We start from the raw sequence: 19,666 nt of genomic DNA on the forward strand, positions 1-19,666 counted from the left end.
GGGGAAAAAATTTAAATAAGATGAAAAACAGCACCAAAACTGCTTCAAGCATTTGACTGTCAAAGGATCTGATTGTCAGAAACTGATAAAACTCTTTTTTACAAACCTGTTTAGAATTGCTCTCCACCTTCTGCACAAGGCTTTCCCAGCGCTGGGCAAAATCTTCAAGACGACTTTCCAGCTTTTGAGCCACTGCTTTATTTTTCACAGCTACAAGGAGATCTTGGCTAAGCAACTTCAGCTTACTCATCATTTGCCTTTTCATTTCTATATCTCCTTTTAGGATCTGTTAAACAAAGTAACAGAAGGAAGAACACATATTCATACAAAAAAAAAAAAAAAAAAAAATCCAAACCAAAACACCCACAAAAGAGAAAACCAACAAGCTTAGAAGAGAAGTCATAAGGAGAACATCAGAAAGAGCTGAAAATGGGTTAGGGCTTCTATAATTTCACGATGCTGTTTCCATAAAGACTGCTGGCAGAGCTTACATAGCAACATAACATGGCAGGTGGAGAAACTCCAAACTTCACAGCAGGCTTCAGGTGATGACACAAATCAGAGAGCTAACAGTTGTGCTACAGGAATAACTTTAAAACTGCACTAATGCTAACAACTATATCAACATGTCAAACAACCTTTCTTTAAAATTTCAATGTACTTTGTTTTATATTGCATATTGAAAAAAAGCTTCCTAGAAAAGTAACATTTGATCCCAAACCAGGATTAAAACAAACAAAACCAACACTAATGTAAAAAAACCCCAAAACCAAAACAAAACAAAAACCCAAGCTAAGAACTCAAGTAAACAAAAAATCAAAACACACTGTGCCAAGGGGACTTGAAACTCCTGCGATCTACAGATGCAAACCTGCCTATGAAAGAGATTGCTTACAGACCCAAGGGTCATCCATAGCTCCAGTTCTTACCTGAAAAGAGTTAACTGCTTTACTCCACTGATTTCCATTCCTTAAACATACATTCTCTACACCCTAATCCTGTTAACCATGGCCAAGTTTTGAACTCTCTATGCAGTTGTGAATTGCATTCTAATCCCCAAAGCATGAAAGGGATAATCAAACAAGTGGTTAGACAACAGAATTAAGTCTACATATACTTTCCTACAGCTATATAATCCAAAATTGTAATTAAAAATACAACTCAGCAAAAGAAAGATTCATTGTTTTTGTAATCAGCACTGTTTCTAATCAGACATGATTTGATACATAATTACTAATGCTAGGCACAGTTAATATAAAAATTTAAATTGATCTATCCCTGAGAAGTAGAAGCTGACTTTATATTTAAGAATCTCTTTTCAGAGTAGTAGGAGACCTAACAGATGGAGGAAAGTAGATGCAAACCAGTTTAGCATGTTAAACTTCAAGCACGGCTATATTTGACCTTTTTTTACGCCTACAGCGTCAGAAAAAGCTCATGTGGAAGCCACCATACACTGACTGGAATAATAAAACATGACATCCTGTGAAACATTAGTTAGTTCTTAAGAACAAGATTTTATTTCCAATCACCCCAGCCCACAACAGCTGTATAACACACATGTGAGTTCAGCATTAATCCAAGACACCTGGAGCACAAGCAGGAAGTGAAACACTACAAAAAGAAGGATGCTAAAAATTTATTTTAAATATACTACTCATTGCAATTTGATATGCTTTTGTGACAGCTACAGTTTATCTGGAAAACTATACTGGGAGATTCTGTTTTCACATTTCTTCATTAAAAACCTGTCAGTGTCCCGCAATAACAAAAAATGTGCTCTAGGTTTTTTTCCAGTACAAGAATAGACCTAAAATAATAATAGCAACTGCAAAATATGTAATCTGCCAGTTTGGAAGGCAAGACATGGTAGTTTGCCTTATGAAATTAATTATGAAATATATCAGTCATAACTTCTGTCGTGTATGTATTGCAAACCCTGATATTTGAACATTATAAAGTGATTTCCTTATTTTTGGTAATGTGGTTCTATTTTTGGGGGGGTTTAAGATTTTAGTTCTTGTGTTTTTCTTTTCCTTAAAGATCAAAAACTTATTTTGCTTACTGTAATAGCCTAATCAGCAACAACCACTGTAAATTTAGTTTTCAGCTGCAAAGAAATTTATTCCAGTCAAAAATAGTGTAATATCTAACTTATTTTCTATGTGTAAAAAGCAAAATAAAACAAAAAAATAGGTGCAGCAAGAAAATATTTAACTCTATATTAATGGAATATATACTATAAATATTTAGAGGGAGATCTTGTATATTTTGCAATAGCTCTCATATTTTTTACAAAAAAACACAAAAAACAAACAAACAAACAAAACCAAAACAAAAACTCTTAAATATGACAATTTCATTTTACAGATAACAAAATGTAGGCCTAGGACATGAAAATAATCTACCAAGCCTGTGCCATACATGGCACCAAAATTTCACTTCAGTTCTACATTCTCAGTGCATGACATCTTCCAGCTCAGTCCATGCTCTGTTTCACCCTACACCTTATGTAAGAATTAAAGAGTCAGTTATAGAGTCAGTGAATAAATGGTATGTGGAAAAATTAAAACAAAACAAAACAAAACAAAAAAAAAAACACCTCAGTAGTTTTAAGGAACTATTTTAAGAACTGGAGTAACTACCTGCTAAACAGTTTTTCTGGTGACAAAGAAGATAAATTTTCACATAAAATACTGAATAAATCCTTTGAAATAAACTGCAGTCTGTGGAGGACCCCACACCAGAACAGGCAGATGTTCCCTGAAGGAAACTGTGACCTGTGGAGAGCAGGCTCCAGTCTGTGGACATTAATGTGATATAAAAAGTCTAATTTTTTACCTACCTGTTTTTACCCATGTCAACAGATCTGCTTCACACCAATCACTTTAGAATGCTTAGGGCCTTGTAGGAGAGTTGTATAATTTCAAATCAACAGTCACAATGCTAAATGGAGTAATAAATTACCTTCAGAAAATTTCTTCTGGTTAAAGAGACTGGCTAAAGAACATGACCATAGTCTGGCAAAGTTCTGCATATAAATGAGGCAGAAAACATAGGCTGGAATAGCTTATGCCATATTATAATATAAAATCTAAAATTCTTAAAGTCTGGCAGGAACAAATAATGCTGTGATTTCTTGCTGGAGATGACTGGACAACTGACAGATCAAAACATAGACATTTTTATTTTAAGTGAAAAGATATATTTTTACTCCCTCACAGACTTGCTTTTACAATTCAGACCCAATTATAAGGGTGATCCTTGGTGACAGCTACATTCAAACGTGTCAAAATAAAATACACCAGTAGACAGGCACAACGTGCATGTCAGGGTCAGGACAGGATGATCCCATCTTTCCCTATTTCTAAAAGCCAGTCCAAGAGCAGAATCTATTCCCTGCAAAAAAAAACCCATTATGTGGTTGATATATTAATACAAATTCCTGAATGTTCAGACACGACTAAAATAGTAAATTTTCATACACAAAACTTCTAGAAATTTGGCATTGGAATTTGGAAACTACTTCTACTACGTCTGAAACCTGACAGAGGGAATTCAAAAGTGAAAGCTATTTTTCTGCTGCAAATCAAAGACACTGAAGAGGCAGTTTTCTTCTAGCTAACCACCAATATTTAAATATCTAAACTATTGCATTGTGAATCATGTTTCTGAAAAGATCAAAGTTATTCGTGTAAAAAAGAGTAAGGTGCAATTAATAAACTCCACCTGCTCTGTTAAGGATGACATGACTCTTGTTGAGGTTCAGGGCTATGGAAAAATATTTTTTTTGACATTTTTATGTTGTTCATTCAGTTTCCTGAGAGACCACAATTATTTCATGACAAAAATGCTTAACAATTTAAACTGGCAGCATCATTTACATATAATTTTAACTTCATAAGAGTTCATTAATGAAACTTACAAAAACACTACAAAAGTTTTTCCTTCTTGAGATCATATTTTCAAGCAATTCTGGGCCCTATACCTAACACTTGCAAATCCTTAATAGTCTTCTACTTCAAAATTTGTTACATATATTTCAACCCTCTGTACCTATGCCCTCTAGCAACTTTCTGAAATCCAAAAGTACACGTTTTTTGAAGAAATTTAAATTTCTTGCAGTACATTTTCCTTACTGAAGATACTCTAAAGCATCCTGAGTTGTCTCTAATCCATTATGTGTTAAAAGCTTGGTTTGAAGTCAGCTTCAAGTTTGCTCACATGATAGATTGCTAGAATTTCCAAGAAGAATATACACTGAGGCAAACACATGTTTTCCTCCCTTTGCAAAGAAGTTTATTAATCCTAAGAAATCTTTAATCAAATTCCAAGTCTGTACTTCTAAATGCATATATTTATTAACCACTAAAGAGATGCAGGTGGAAAAAGAAGGGAGAGGAGAAAAAAACTCTTTATGTGGCAGTGTAATAATTAGTGTCTCAAGATTATGCTAAAAATCAATCTTTTGGTTCTTAAATTAACTACTATTTTCATTCTATGAATCAAAGGAACATATACCAATAATTCTGGACCAGCTAAAATAGAATTAAATAATCAGTCTGTACCTTTGGGGTTTTTTAAGCTTAATACATTTTACATGTGAGAATAAAATAGAGTAAATTTTAGAAATATCATAGTTACTCAAAGCTCAGAAACATCATGGTATTTTTATCAACCCAGTCCCTGTATGTTTCTACTTTTAATACAGAATGATAAGGACAGAAATCCCTAATTAATTTTTTACAAAATTAGGCTTGAGCCTTAAATATATATAACCATGGTATGTATATCCAGTAAAAAAATATTTAATGAACAATATATAATTAATTGATATGTCATATTTATTACTTAATAATTAGTAATAGCTAATTAATATTAAATAAATAAACATTCCTTAAAATATTACTAGTTTTGTTCCTAAAAAAGCAATAATTCCCCTATTTTAACCAAAGCATGGACATGACATGGACATGCTTTCTTTCCCCTAAATACTAGGCATTCATCATTACACACAGAAATAGCACATTCTATATAATTTTCTTTACAGAAGTCCTACTGCTGTAAAGCCATCGGTAAGTCTGAGTTGCCACAAGTTTTTCACCTCTAGAGGCACATCCAGACCTGCATTCCCTTCATAAAGACCATGCACAGTGGAGAATTTGCTGAAGAGTGAGGTGGGGAATGTGGTGAAAAGGGTAAATTTTGTGCATGTAACTGTTGTAAAGTAGCATTAATTTCATAATTGCATAACTTCTGAGCCATCAGCTATTTCAAGTTCAAGGAATGTATGACAGGGTTTGCTGTAAGATAAATACTTAATCATATGCATATTCTTTTGCACATATGTATATATAATCTCAAACACAATATACACACCAGTATCAGAACAAAACTTTCACTATAAAAGTATACATACTTTTAAGACACTCAAATGCTATTTTATTTAATGAACTTTTGACTGAAGATACAATCAAGAAAACCATCTCTATCTAGTGGTTCCTTTATCAGCAAGGCTATAGACCAACCTATTCCAGCCACAGGAGGCAAAGCCCAGCCCCAAAGTATGAAACAGATGTTCTGTTCAACAGTACTGTCAGAGAGTGGGGTAAAGCCATGTGCATGCAGACTCAGATTAAGGGAGCTGGGTATAAAATAGAAGAATTAAAAATACATACAGCTAATTTGCTTAGATTGGTCAGCATTTCATTCTGATCTCCAAAGCCAGTTGTATGAATTTTGCTCACAGCATCCTCTTTCTCAGTAAGCCATGCATCAAAAAGGCACTGAAATAAAATTGGAGAGAAAAAACTTCAGTTGGGCCTTTCCTACATATTTATATGTGTATAAATTACATTATATTTCCTATAATATTCTGAAGAACATTCCAATTTGTAACACAAAAATCTACTTACCTGCTCTTCTGCAAAATGCTGCCATTTTCGAAGAATGTCTTGCAGAAGGACCCATCGTTCTTCTGTCCATCTGCAGATGGCTGCCCACCGTTTTCCAAAGTGCTGGTGAGAAACATAAAAGAGAGTTTTGTTTACTTTCTTCTTCCTAAACAAGGAAAGCTGTTTTCCCTGTGGCATTACAAATTTTTAATTGAAACATTTTCCTTATTCATTTTTTTTTTGCAGGCATATGCACTTGAATATATTACATATCACACTGAAATGGATGTTAGGACCATTTGAAATAAAACCAAAATGGAGATAATAGGGAAAGCAATAGACCTAAACACAGAATATTTTAATACTAATCTATAGATGGTTTTCTAGCAAGATTCTAGTACTACACTTTCAAAACACACTCTATTTGAAACATAAACATGATGGCCAAATATGTTGCCAAAGCAAAAAAAAAAAAAAAAAAAAAGTTTTTAACTTGCATCTGCATCATCAGTACAGTCAGTACTCTCACCTCTTTTAAAATATTGCAATGAAAAAAAACATCAAAAACAACAACCTTATAAACTCCCACACCAGCACAATTCCCCACTGAGGTTTTCCAGGTATTTGTAGCATATGCTACTAAGTATGTATTTAAATTACACAAAACACCAATCATCTTGTTCTCTTCTCCCTTATTTTAGCTGATGACAGAAAACTTATATTGCAATGATTTATGGGCACTTAATTACCCCAGACAAATTCAAATTATTCAGCTGCTCCCAAATGAAAAAAAAATCTTATAAACATTTGAAAGATACTCTATACCACTGCATTCCAATTTTTCATCCACTTCAAAAGCACATCCTGATGAAAAGATAATAATTTCTTCCTTTTTTCATATTTAGTTATTTACTTTATGACTCTTATGGGTCCCTTATAACTTGAGATATTATATGATGCTATATCTTTTGTATATATGTATTTGTCATATAGATTACAATTTAATTTTAGCAAAAATGTAGCATCCAAGTAGTGGATTCTTAAAGCCAAGAGTAAAATTAGAAGTGTATTTTCTACCAGGAAGAAAAAAATTAAGCTTCGCTTCCTAGGATATGGAAGATAAAATTTCAGAATGTTATCTGAATTTGTTGCTTTAACAGTTTTATGTCACAGTAAAAAGTCAGCAGATACAATTTCCCATTTAGTGGACACTAAAACCATGCTTTCATAATTGCTAGTTCAAAAATCATCAGCATATCTTTCCATAGATATTTTATAAAAATCCTCATACCTAAGTAACTTTCACATCCAAGCAGCTCACTTTTCTTAATGAATACCACGAAAAAAAAATTCTCTCAACAACTGCAATAACATCTCCATCAATTATCACTGTGGTACACCATCAAAAGTATTTTTTGTTTGGTCCTCTAGAAAACATCAAAACCTCCAAAGAACAAGATCAAATATCTGGCCCTGCATTCTGAAAATTATATTGATTTGCACAGAAAAAATTTAATACAAAATACCATGTTCAGCATATGATTACAGAGCCGCAAAACCATTTTTTCCCCTCAATCATTTGACCAGATCTTTTATTTTAATGAAATAAGCAAATTGACCAAGTATCTTCACTGTTAAAAGTGCTGATTCTGTGTCCTACATTAAATCCAGTTATTTCTCATGAGAGGCCAAAACAACCACGAGACCAAGACACACTCTTGGGTTGAATGGATTTAAGTTTGAAATACCATGTCAGAACTGTTATTTATTAAGTAGTTTTTTTACTAAATCACACAGTGCTTAACTTTAACTCTCTATTAACATCAAACGGTAGCCTGTGGGATGCCCAGAAACTACTGCCCAGACTACTCCAAGTGCTCCTAACACCCAGGAAAACAAATTTTCAGAGATACTGACTGAATCCACACGAAGAAAAATGTTTTGCTGTAAAAAAATGGTTTTTCTTACAGCCCGAACTTAATTTTTTACAGAAATCTCCATGCAAAAGATTTTTTTTCTATTCAGAGGACAGTGAAAGAATATTTCTTATGATTATCAAAAGCAGAAGATGACATATTTTATTCTGCTAAAAGGTCAAAGTAGGGAAACAAGAACAGAAGAAAATGAGTAAAACATAACTCTCAGGAACACTGGACTAAATAATGTACTGCAAGCTTGCAACTAAGAGCTTATTTGATAAATGCTTTTCTAATCAGGTGTAGCTCTCCACTTTTTAAAATACTGAGAAAAAGTGGCTTTTGCCTATATCCAAAATTAATTCTTTACAGCTGAATATTTAGCACATTCAAAGAATTTCTACCAAACAGCAATAAGTTTTGTGTGCAGTTTTAAAATGCTCAGCATATCATACACCAACACATGGAGTGGGAGAAACAAACAGGATGAACTGGAAGCACTGGTCAGATCTGTGATATTAATAAGACTTGCTGCAATCAATCCCATAGTTGGAAATCTGGGATGCACAACTCCAGGCTGCTCAGGAGGTAAACTATTCTACATGGAGATTTCAGCTTCCCAGGCATCAACCAGGAATATCATACTGTTGTGATGAGCAAGTCTTGGAAATCCCTGAAGTCTGTAGGATGCAACTTCCTGTCATAAGTGCTCAGCGAGTCAACTGAAATAGTCTGTTCATTCTTTAACATTTCTCACTTATTTTGATATATTTTTACAAGAACCACCCATATATCATTTTCAATCAAAGGACAGTACCCTGAATAATATGAATATATAATCCTGGAAAGTACACTCAGGTCATTTTCCCCAGCAGGGGAATAAGCCATCAAGTAGCATTTGATACACTTAATACAGATTTCTTTCTTGCAAAGACCCTGGCCCTTGAAGTCTGGGGAAACCTCTAATTTGAGCTAGCCTGCAATAGTCCTTAAGAGACCTGCTGTCTTCTGGGCATAATTAGAAAAAAAAATCTCCCTGCATTCATGGCTTCTGTATGTTACCCAGCCATTCCTCTGAGCTGAAGATCATTTCCTCCATTTTTCCTGTAGGAACAAGTCAGAGTACAGCAATACCTTTGTTGCTAAAGTGGTTTGATTTTGCAGCACTAAATATAGATTTGATCCTTATTCTGCAGCTGCCTTGGTAAAACCGTGGATTAAGTTTAAATTGAATCTTGGAGTTTTTAGTCTAAACTAAGTTCTCAGTAGCAGCATAAACAGTCTCTCAATATGCCACACATTGATATGTTAAATATTCAAAGTAATGTAAAAGTAGTTTTAACATTCACACTCACCCAATCTATCTGTAGTCTCTCAAAGTACCTTAGGGGGACAGCTGTTTCTAAGAAAAGCCCTGGAATTGTGTTTAGTTTTTGTTTTCCAAGCAAGGGTAAATTTTCATTTAGTAATTTGTTTCAGGGGACATTTTTGGCTTCTATGCCATCAATTGCATCTTAAGTAGATATCTTGTTGCATAGGCAATAAAACTTCAGAACTTCTATACAGTTTGTTTAAAGTCAGCATATATTCTTGTCAACCTTCCTGAGACCTAAAGTCTCAAAAAGTTCATTTCAGGCTTTAAAAAATTGTTTTATAGAAACATTTGAAAAAAAAAAAAGCACAATACATACATAGATATTTATATGTATGAAAATATTACAGGAATCACCACCTCAAAAAGAAAGGCATAACTGAATTACACCTGTTTGGAAAATGCATCTTTGACTATTACATAGAAATTTTCTCATTTTCTTCCTAATCTGATCCTGGCCAGCACCTCAGTGAGCCAGTCTTATTAAGTTCTTTTGCCTGACAGTTCATGCTCTTGTTTAATTCTACGTTTAGAAGATGGATTGACAGATACATAATCAAGCTTGGAACTTTTCTCCATTGTGCTTTTTGCCAAATACTCTAATGGTTGTGCCTGTCAACACATTTTATCTCCTGTGCTTATATTCAGACTGCAAGTGATATGAAAAAAAAAAAAAAAAATCCAAACAGTTCTTGTACACAAAAACAAGGTGCAACATTTCTCCAGGAGAATAGGTGGACTGTGGTAGCTCTGTTCTCCTGAGCATTCAAGTATGAAAGTTTCCACACCTCCCTAACACTCTAAACTCTATAGCTTTATATCTGTACTTGGGTTTTATTAACATCTACAATATTGCTACATATTCTTTGACTTCCAGAGCAATGCAATTATGTTTTCTCCCAGATTCTTCTGTAAGAAATTGTGAATAAAGGACATAACAGAAGAGCAAATAGACTGTTCCACATCACACCATGTTCTGTTCATGTTCTTGCACCACACTTGTGCTGCAAGGTGATGGGGCTCAGGAATTCTAGCATCTTTCAAGGAATGTACTTTTTTCCAAGACAGAAATAATTGGTGCTTTCTGCACTAGTATAGTTAAAAAATGTGTATTTCCACTGTGCTTCATTTACATTTATTATTCATTATGTTTCTTTAAGATATTGCAGTGATGTTTGAGTTCTATTCCACACTTTATTCCAATATGGATCAGCCACAGATGCTGCAGAGGACAATGATGGTACCTTTAATAACCATTGTAATAATATGGGATGAAGCTGTGTCACCTGATGTTGCCTTAATTTCTCTTGATGATCTCCTGAAGATGTGAAATTAGCTTAATTGTCTAAAAATCCACCAAGCTTTCATTTCTTTTTCGCACAATTAAAAACTCTCATTTCTACATCTTCTAATTCATGAAATACCATAAATATCAAGTACTGTTAATTATTTTCTCTCTTCTTCCATTCAAGATATTTTTCAAGGTTAGTTTAGCTTCTGGAGCCATGTTCTTGTAGGGATCTGCTTTATTTCACTGAACAGTTCCAAGGAGCTGGTTGGCAAGAAATTCTGTAAGATTAAGCCTATTTTGAGCAGATGCACCACTGTTCTGACACTTAAGATGAAGTCAAAAGGAATTAATACCTATGGATCAGTAGAGGCTGTATTGCTATCTTGGCTGGATTGTGCTCGAGTGACTAAGTAGCTGCAGTAGACAAAACTGAGAATTACATTTGAAATGAGAGTGCTCAGCATCTTCGCCAACCCTACTCTAAATTCCAAACCCATTACTGATTTACTGGTACCCAAATTAGCTCCATTCAAGACAGCACACAGGTATCTGTCTGTGCTACAGCTCTACCTTCTGGCTGATTGTACTGAAAGCCTCCCTAGAGAAACCGTGGCTGTCAATGATTTGTTAGAACCCACAAACTCTGATTTTCTCAGGTAACACAGCATAATAAAAGAAAAATACTTTCTCCTTTCTGAAAGACAAAAAGAGAAGGAATCTTGGTTGCAATATTGCAATTTCTCTTGAGCTGTGTCCATGGAGATCTGACCACCAACACGAGAGAACCCTCCTTCAATGTATCTCAACATTAATTATCAACGTTTGTTTATCCAATTTTGTTCAGAAGTTACAGTAAGAGCATTGGAATATAAATAATACATCAATAGCAACTTTTTAAAGATGCAAGTGAAATAGTGAACTTTTACCACAAGCAAGTCAATATTTGAAAAACTTTTAGAATATCTTGGCTGCTAGTTCTATCACAAATCTATCTAGAGTGTGTCATTCTTTTAAAGATACCCAAGTGATTGTATTTAGAAATCACAATTAAGTGACAGCTCCCTTCATTTCCTAAGAAACACGGCTTTGAGAAAATAATGGGAAATAAAATTATGACTTTCCCCCAAAAAGTACTTTAGAAAAATACAGAATAATCTTAATATTTCTTGATAACCATTATTTGTCTACCAATTATGATCCTGTACACACTCACTATCTGGCTTTGCTTATGTTAAAAATTTCCTGGTTTAATTTTTTGGGACTGGTATTGCCATTTAGTCATTACCTGAAGCTGTTCTTCCAGTGCAGCAGTAGCTCTGTCACCACTGTTTTCATCTACCACCACTACCATATGGGTTAGGGAATTCACCTTGACTTGTTCCTGTTCCAGATCTTCTTGAAATGCCTATAATGAAAGCATACGTGTTAAAGAATATGTTCCAAAGGAGAGAAAAAAAAAAAAAAAAAAAACAAAAAAGTGTACCATTGACTGATTAACTTGCATAACTGACTAAATATGAGAACTCCAGAGCTTAAAGTTACTGACTCACAAGTCCTAACTCTTAAAACAATATTCCATACTGAAAATTTTGCTTGAGAAATAATTTGTTGAGTTTATGTAATTGATTAACAGATATTCACATAATATATATACATACCAATGTATACATACCAGCTGGCAGATTTTAAATAAACACTGAATCCAATTTTGTACTTCATATTAATGTATGAAAATATTTATTTTTTTTTCCAAAATTGTAAGAATCTTTTAAAAAATCACATATATTTCATTAAGCAACCACTCACTAACTTCAGCTTGGCACCCCTACAACACTACTCATATGGGAGAAAACTGCTCAGGAGGTGACCCACCATTAGGAAACTTATGCAGCACCCTAGTTTCACTCACTGCAGAAACCAGGAAACAAAGCAAGAAACAAAGCATTTCATGATTTCTGCCAGTCTGATGAAAACCTTGCTTGCCTTTCCCCTCTCCCCATCCCTTGCCATGAAAGATGGAGCCCCTCCTTTGCAATAGCTAACAAAAATCAAAACCAGCCCAGCTCTGGCAGCAGGGACCTGAACAGACACATCTATTTTCTCCTTTCTTTGCTCAGGTGCAGAAAGAGGACACACAACAAAAACAGAAGGAGCTAAAGGGTGTTGGTAATGAAAATTAAAACCACAGAGAAGACCTCATACCACTCCCCTGACAAAAAAGCCCCAAGGTATCCAGGACTCCAACTTGCCTGACACATTTTTTAGGTGTCTCTAATTTGGTTGAAACCAATAAAAGAATGGGAAACCAAAGTCCTGGATTATGTTCTCAGTACTTGAGCTGTGTGTTCTAAAGATTAATGCATATTTAGTGGGATAGTTGCAGTCTGAAAAATAACATGGTCTTGTCACCAGAGAAACCTTGACTGTGTTACCAACTGTTGAATTTCACTATGCTGTTGATTTTCTGTTGCTTTTTCAAATAGAGTAATTCACTCAAGCATGATGTCCTTGCTGAGCATAAGATCATGCATCCTAAAACTATTTTTCACGACACCTTAATTTTCTTTGGAATTAAAAAAAAAAGATAAAACCCAAAACATAATGTGATTATAAGCAATAGGAAAGGAATTCACAGATTACTTTGGTTTTAGGGCATAAATATCTTACCATCCATTTCAGAGTTAATTTCTTTCACGGGCATATTGAGACAATATAAGAATCCACCTTTTTCTGACTTTCATGCCTGTGAGTACCATTTGCTTCAGAGAACTAGACTATAAAACAATTTTCAAGGACTGTGAAATACACTAAATTGTTAGAGACATCCCTGGAATTTAGACTTCTCAGCATTTTATGACCCAGCACTTGAAAGAGAAGAGGAGGCAGAGCAGTCATGGATTAGAGTGTTTAACACAGCTCACTTCCCCACGTTGAACCCCTCTTTAAGCCATACAAAACAAATTCATTGCTCTGTAAGCCTACAGCCATGGACAAGGTGACTTTTATTTCCTTATTAGCTGGAATCTGACAGATGGCATCCCAGAGCAAAACCAGAGTTAGAGGGAGTGGATGGCACTTTGGAGGTGGGAGTCTCACACAGATTGTGAAAGACTTGAGAAGTCAAGGAACAGATGAAACAGAGAGTTGAATCATTATATAATCCTCAGGCAGATTCAATTTACTCTGAAGTAAAAGACTGTTCTTTATAACCCAAGTGTCTATTTTTACCATGAAATTCATTGGTGAGAATTGTTTGTTTACAGGATCTTGTTGGAACAGGAATTTATGATGGACAGTTTCAAGGCAAGAGCAAACTCTTCAAGTAATTTAAATGGAAATTTCTAACAAGTTGTCCTGAGCTTATTAGAGAAATAGCAAATTTTCAGGGACTTAAAATATGAGATGGATATAGATGTTGATGAATAAAGATAGCAACAACAGAAACTCATAAGACTCCACACTTACTTTAATTCTTATAACAACTTACACAACTCCAACATAACCTAGTTCAAAATGAATAAAAATGTCTACCAAAGTCATCTAAGTACCCAGAGACAAATTCATCCTGATATTTGGACACTGAAGAGTCTCATTTTACATTATAAATCAATTGGAAGTATTAAAAAAATCCTAACACTTAAAAAGCTTTTTTTTAAAAGTTAATGAAACTATAAAAATCTATTAACTATATGTAGCATAATAACTTGGGATAATAAAATCAGTGCAATTAAAAGAACAATTTAAAAATTAATTATAACATTTTCAATACAATATTCTGCTTGAACTGCTCAATAGTCCATAGATTTTTGCTGAAAAGTAGCTTTCTTCCTTTAAAAAATTATAAGGATGGGATAATTGTAACAGGAGAAAAAATACTAAAATGTTACTGAAAAAAAATAAAAACAAAACCAAACTTTATTGAAATGTTTAAGTATTCATCCAAAATATATTGACTATGCCAGATTTCTTGCCAGAACTCTGTACCTTCCTAATGACATAAAATTTTCTAGTTCACCATTTCAGTCCACTCAGAAAATTTTCAGTACTATCAAGACAACAACCTCATGTATCTTGGGCCTAAGCAGCATGCTGGGAAGAATGTATTCTTTCTCTGGTCTGACTGTTGGTTGCCATTCCCAATAAACATTTGTGGGTTTATTTGTTTTTGTTTATTTGTTTTTTGGGATTTTTTCATATGACCCAGCAGAGAAACTGAAGTGTCAGTCACAAGAATTCAAGACCAATATTTTTGCAAGGTCATTTTAAAATACATAGAATAATGATTTTCATACATGTGATTTCTTAAGTCAAAGGGGGATGCATATAATGAAATAAATAGAGTGAAAAGTACCTACTAATGAACAGCTAAAGAGAGGAAGGCAAAATTATAGGGGAAAAGAGGATACAGAGGAAAGATGACAACAGCCCAAACCCATCGTGTTTGCTGAAGTCTGTTCCATTTGAAATGATGATTGCCTTTTATATCTGCAAATTCGGTTCTTCTTATGATTTCACAAAATATTGTTTTCTGATACAACCTGATTCATGTGAGACTAAGAAAATATGAAGGGTGTTGGGTTTTGCTTTTTTATTTGCCTGTTTAATAATCAAGCAATAACTGTCCTATTAAAATTCCATTGTTTTACCCCTTGCTATAGATGGTAGCTTTAGTGTATGTAAAATACGATTAAATTATAGGACACTTTCTCTCAATAACTGAAAGAATGGAAAACTGTGTTCTTTGGCTTCTGAATAAGGCAAGTGATAAATGAATACAAATGTAATTAAAATTAAACCCAAACAATTTTATTTTCAGTATTTCTAGCTAAGTTGCCTCTTACACATGAAACAGATTTGAAAAGTAATACACATAAATAAATAATGCTCACTAACTCAACCCACCAAAATGAAGAACTAGCATGTGGAAGAGATTTCTGCATGTCTTCAATCAGAATCTTCAAATACAAGTTAAATACCCATTTTTCTCAGTATTAGAAAGAAGCAGCATAAAGAGATTGCATAAATATGTTAGTATTCAAGCATAAAATGCATAGAAATAGGAGTAAAGTTATTCAAGTCTTAGTATTGATGTATTCAAAATCTTTCATGTTTCTTTCTCTAATTATCATTACATAATTACCTTCTGTCTGTTTTAAAATTAAAATTTAATATCAGAAAATGTCCTTAGCTAGCAAACCCACATCTGAAATGCACTCTCTCCTCACAGGGCAAGCATAGACAGCACTAACAGCAGCAGGAGCTGCAGAATTTGTATTCTTCTTCAGCAGCACTCCTTAATCAGAATGCAAAGAAATCATCTTTAACACACAAGTGCATCATGAAGTCTTTTGCAGCTTTTGACCTCTTTTTAAAAGAACTGTAAAAGCTGATTTCAGTTTGAATTGTTTTTCAGGGTGATCTGCCCCCTAAAACCTGGATTAGCACTGACACTGGCCATGAAGCATCAATGAAGAAGTTAAAATCTCTCAAGATACCATGGGAAGGAAATCTTTGTGCCATTGATGTAGAGACATTAACAGGTCATCATATAAAATCACTACCACCTCACAAATCACCTGTTTTCTATATTTTCTGTGTTTCCTTATCATCATCATGTGCTATAGACACATATATAAATTTATAAATTTATTTTTAAATCCAAGTTAATATTAAGCAAGTCAATCTAATGCAGTAAATGGAATCAATCTACTACATGAGCTCTCCTACCCTTCCTTTTAGTTCTTAATTCTTCCACTTAAAAAATTACCCTTAGGTAAAGTGGAATAAATTGGCCAAATCCCATCTTATATTCCTTAGTTTGGTGGGTTGTTTTCTTTTTTTTTTATGTTTTGTTTTTCTTTGTTTTATTTTATTTGTTTGTTTGTTTTTTTGTTTTATGGTTTTGTTTCGTGTTATTTAAATACATTACCAAAAATTATTTTCTACTGTTAGACAATAGTGCATTTTACATTGCATAATATATATTCAAGGCAAATATATATTCAGAATTTCTGGAGCCCTAACAATATTATGTTGTCTGACTACTGCATCATTGCTGCTACAACATGTACGAGAAAAAAGCAAGATCTGAAAGAAAGAATACACAGCTATTAAAAAACCTGATATATTTTCATTGTAACATAATGAAAAGATGTTACAGTTGCCTTGCATATTCTAGTATATTGCTAATATATAAAAGAAAGTTGTTGGGTTTTTTTAATATCAGAATAAAACTCACAGCTGTGATAAAATAAGTCTACAAAAGCTTGTTAACTGTACAGAACAATAAATATTAAACCAAGATTTCATATTACTTTGCTATGCTCTGATGGCAGGAATAGAGCTTTTAAAATGTCAAACAGCCAATTTGGTTTTTATGCCTTTGGAAGCACACCACAGCATACCTTATGCTCTTCTATTTGACGCTTTAGGTCCTCTAGATCTGGACCTAAGGGCTCCAAATCAGTTTTCTTTGTCCTTTCCTCTGTTTTTGTCAGCCAATCAGCCAGCTGGGCTAGCTGCTGATTCTGCAGATCCATTAGGATTTTATGTAAACTGTAAAACAAAGAAAAAATTATAAGCATTTATAAGTGAAGAAAGCAACAGGCAGAAACATCTGTGCCATAGGATAATAGATTTTCACAAGGTTACATTTGAAGGCAGAATAGAAATATATGTTTTGAAAGGGCAACAGGCTTCCCAGGGCAGTGGTTACAGCACCAGAGCTCAAGAAGTGTTTGGACAATGTTCTCAGGCACAGGGTGTAACTTTTGGGGTGTCTGTGCAGGGTCAGGAGTGGGACCTGATGACCCTAATGGGTCCCATACAACCCAGAAAATTCTATGGCTCTATGAAGAAGGTAACTGATTTTTTTTTTTAGTAGTTTTGATTTAGACAAGCTGTTTGAAGCTTTTTCTCTAGAAACTAACTACATCATATAATATTTGCTCTGTTAAAGCTTTGTCTTCCTGTTGCATTTCTGTAAGAGCTGGGGTTCAAAATTTCTGCAGTTTGTTTTTGTAAAGCTTGTTTTATCCATTAAAGTTTAAAAACTTTAAAAAACATTTTAAACAACTGCTCAAACAGCTGACCTTACCTCTAATAAGGTTTCCTCTAATTTAGGTTATTAAATAGGAAAAATACTACCTTTTCAGTCACTTAATGAAGAATACTCTGAAAAAATAACCAGCAAATACTTTGGTTTTGCTTCATCAAATTGTATAGATAGATCCAAAATGATCTGGCTAAAAATCTATTCCAGATTTCCACTTACACTTGCTTCTTCAGAAATTCTCTAAACTTTCAAAAAAAAAAAATCATCTACAGCATTCTTTGATTTCAGATTTGTTTGGTTTTTTTCTTATTAAAGATCAATTAAAACCACCAGAGGACTCATATAGTACTGTTTCCGTCCTTATTTCTCTATTAATTACTGATAGAGTACAGAAAAGTGATACCCTGTTTCAATAAAGCCCATGGTTCACAAAGGATTAGTGATCTCAGATCTCAGTCCTCCCCCTTCAACTGTGTATTTAATGTCTTGATGTTCTAAATTAAGCTATTTTAAATATAAAGTGCAGTGCTTCATCCTGGAGGTGCAATAAATAAATCCTCTTAGCAATAAATTAAATAAACTGTACAGAAAACCTGTTAAAGTTAACTGAATTTAAGAAATTGTGATGAAAAACATATTGTACATAATATTGATATTATTCTGAAGTAAGTAGCATAAATTGAAAAATTAAATAATCTCAAAAACAATCACAGTTTATTGCTAAGCAAAAAAAATGCTTTTTCTTTCTTACTATTCACCAGCTTGTTCCTTCTTTTCAAAACACTTTTATAAACATATGGTATGAGATTTAGTATTTATTTATGAAGAGAATCAAAACAGTAGCTTATATCATGGCTCTCATAAGTTTCAAATTAAAAACCACCAACTTTTTCACTGAATTGTGTTTTAAAAGTTGTAAAACTTTCTATTAAGTGGTAAATTGCATTGTTTTTCTCTACAGTGGCATATTTATCACTGAGATGCTTTACGACAGAGAATCCTGTTTGGGAAGGCAAGGAGGAAGAAATTTTTAAAAAACCTGAGAGTTTTCCCTCAGCATGCTAGTGCACTGTGCATTAGAAGAGTCAAATCCATAGTGAATACATGAGAAATCCAATTTGGGCTGCTTTTACACAAAGGCATTGCAGTGTTCCAAATTTCCTCTGACATTCTGACCTCCTGAATCACTCTAAGACCCTTTCATTTTTATAGCATCTTTATCAGTATATCTGCCTTCTGTCTTTGTTTACTGCTTGTTTTGTTTCCCCTGTGCTGTAAAGTGTGGTACCTTTTTTCACACTTCCCATTACCATTACAGAGGTCAGACAGCCTTGCTGTTCTCATCTTCACAAAAACCATCCCTCTTTGACTAACTGTGTCACTGCTGCCTTAGGGACAAGATTACAGCAATGTACTCAGAAGGTTGTGCTTTAAGCCGAAGTAAAAGATGGATCCTGAGAGTTTAAATTATGTGTAGTAAACCAGAAATATATTATATTGTGAAATGAAAGTTTTTTTTATAATCCTCCAGCCAGTTTCTTGAAACACAGGAGTTTGTCCAAAAGGCCAGAATTAACTATATCAAAATATATCACTCCTGAGAAATTTTTTTTTCCTATCCCAAATCTCATTGAATTTATCACAGATTTTTTTTGTTTAAGAAACGAAATAGTAGCACAATACTCTCTGTGAAGCCCCTAGCACTTTATGTCTTCTACTGAATTAATATTACCCAAACATGACCTGCTTTAGAAGATACCAGACCATTCAATTCCCCAAGCAATGACCTACAGCTGCAGCTGGGAGAATTGGTGTTAAAGGACATCTTAAGCAGAAAAAGTACCACTCAGACAACATAGCTACTTGCACGTGTTGAATTAAATGAAAATAATTATGGCCAATAAAAATTCCCTACAGTAAAGCATCATCAATTTTTCTCTCTCAAAAAAAACCCCAAAAAACAAAACAGAAAAAAAAACAAAAAACAAAAACCCACAAACAAAAAAAACCAAAACCCAAAAAAAAAAACTCAAACCAACAAACAAAACTAAAACTAGAACTGGAAGAAGTTAGGTTGAAACATCTGAAACCCATCAACAATTTCATAGTCAAAGGGAGACAGAATAAAGGAAACATTCT

General features: G+C 33.8%; 1 protein-coding gene across 3 annotated transcripts in view; it reads right to left on the reverse strand.

The window, feature by feature from the left end:
• The window catches only part of DMD (dystrophin), a 1,135,346-nt gene that overhangs the window by 684,916 nt on the left and 430,764 nt on the right, over positions 1–19,666 (reverse strand). For all 3 annotated transcript variants that reach the window (XM_056512754.1, XM_056512922.1, XM_056512842.1), the window contains 5 exons: positions 16,878–17,028; positions 11,759–11,878; positions 5,916–6,017; positions 5,679–5,786; positions 107–286 (listed from right to left, as the gene is read on the reverse strand). In XM_056512754.1, the coding sequence (XP_056368729.1) occupies positions 107–286; positions 5,679–5,786; positions 5,916–6,017; positions 11,759–11,878; positions 16,878–17,028 (661 nt within the window). The remainder of the gene's footprint in view (positions 1–106; positions 287–5,678; positions 5,787–5,915; positions 6,018–11,758; positions 11,879–16,877; positions 17,029–19,666) is intronic.

Source organism: Oenanthe melanoleuca, chromosome 1 (assembly GCF_029582105.1).
Source record: "Oenanthe melanoleuca isolate GR-GAL-2019-014 chromosome 1, OMel1.0, whole genome shotgun sequence".
NCBI lineage: Eukaryota > Metazoa > Chordata > Aves > Passeriformes > Muscicapidae > Oenanthe > Oenanthe melanoleuca.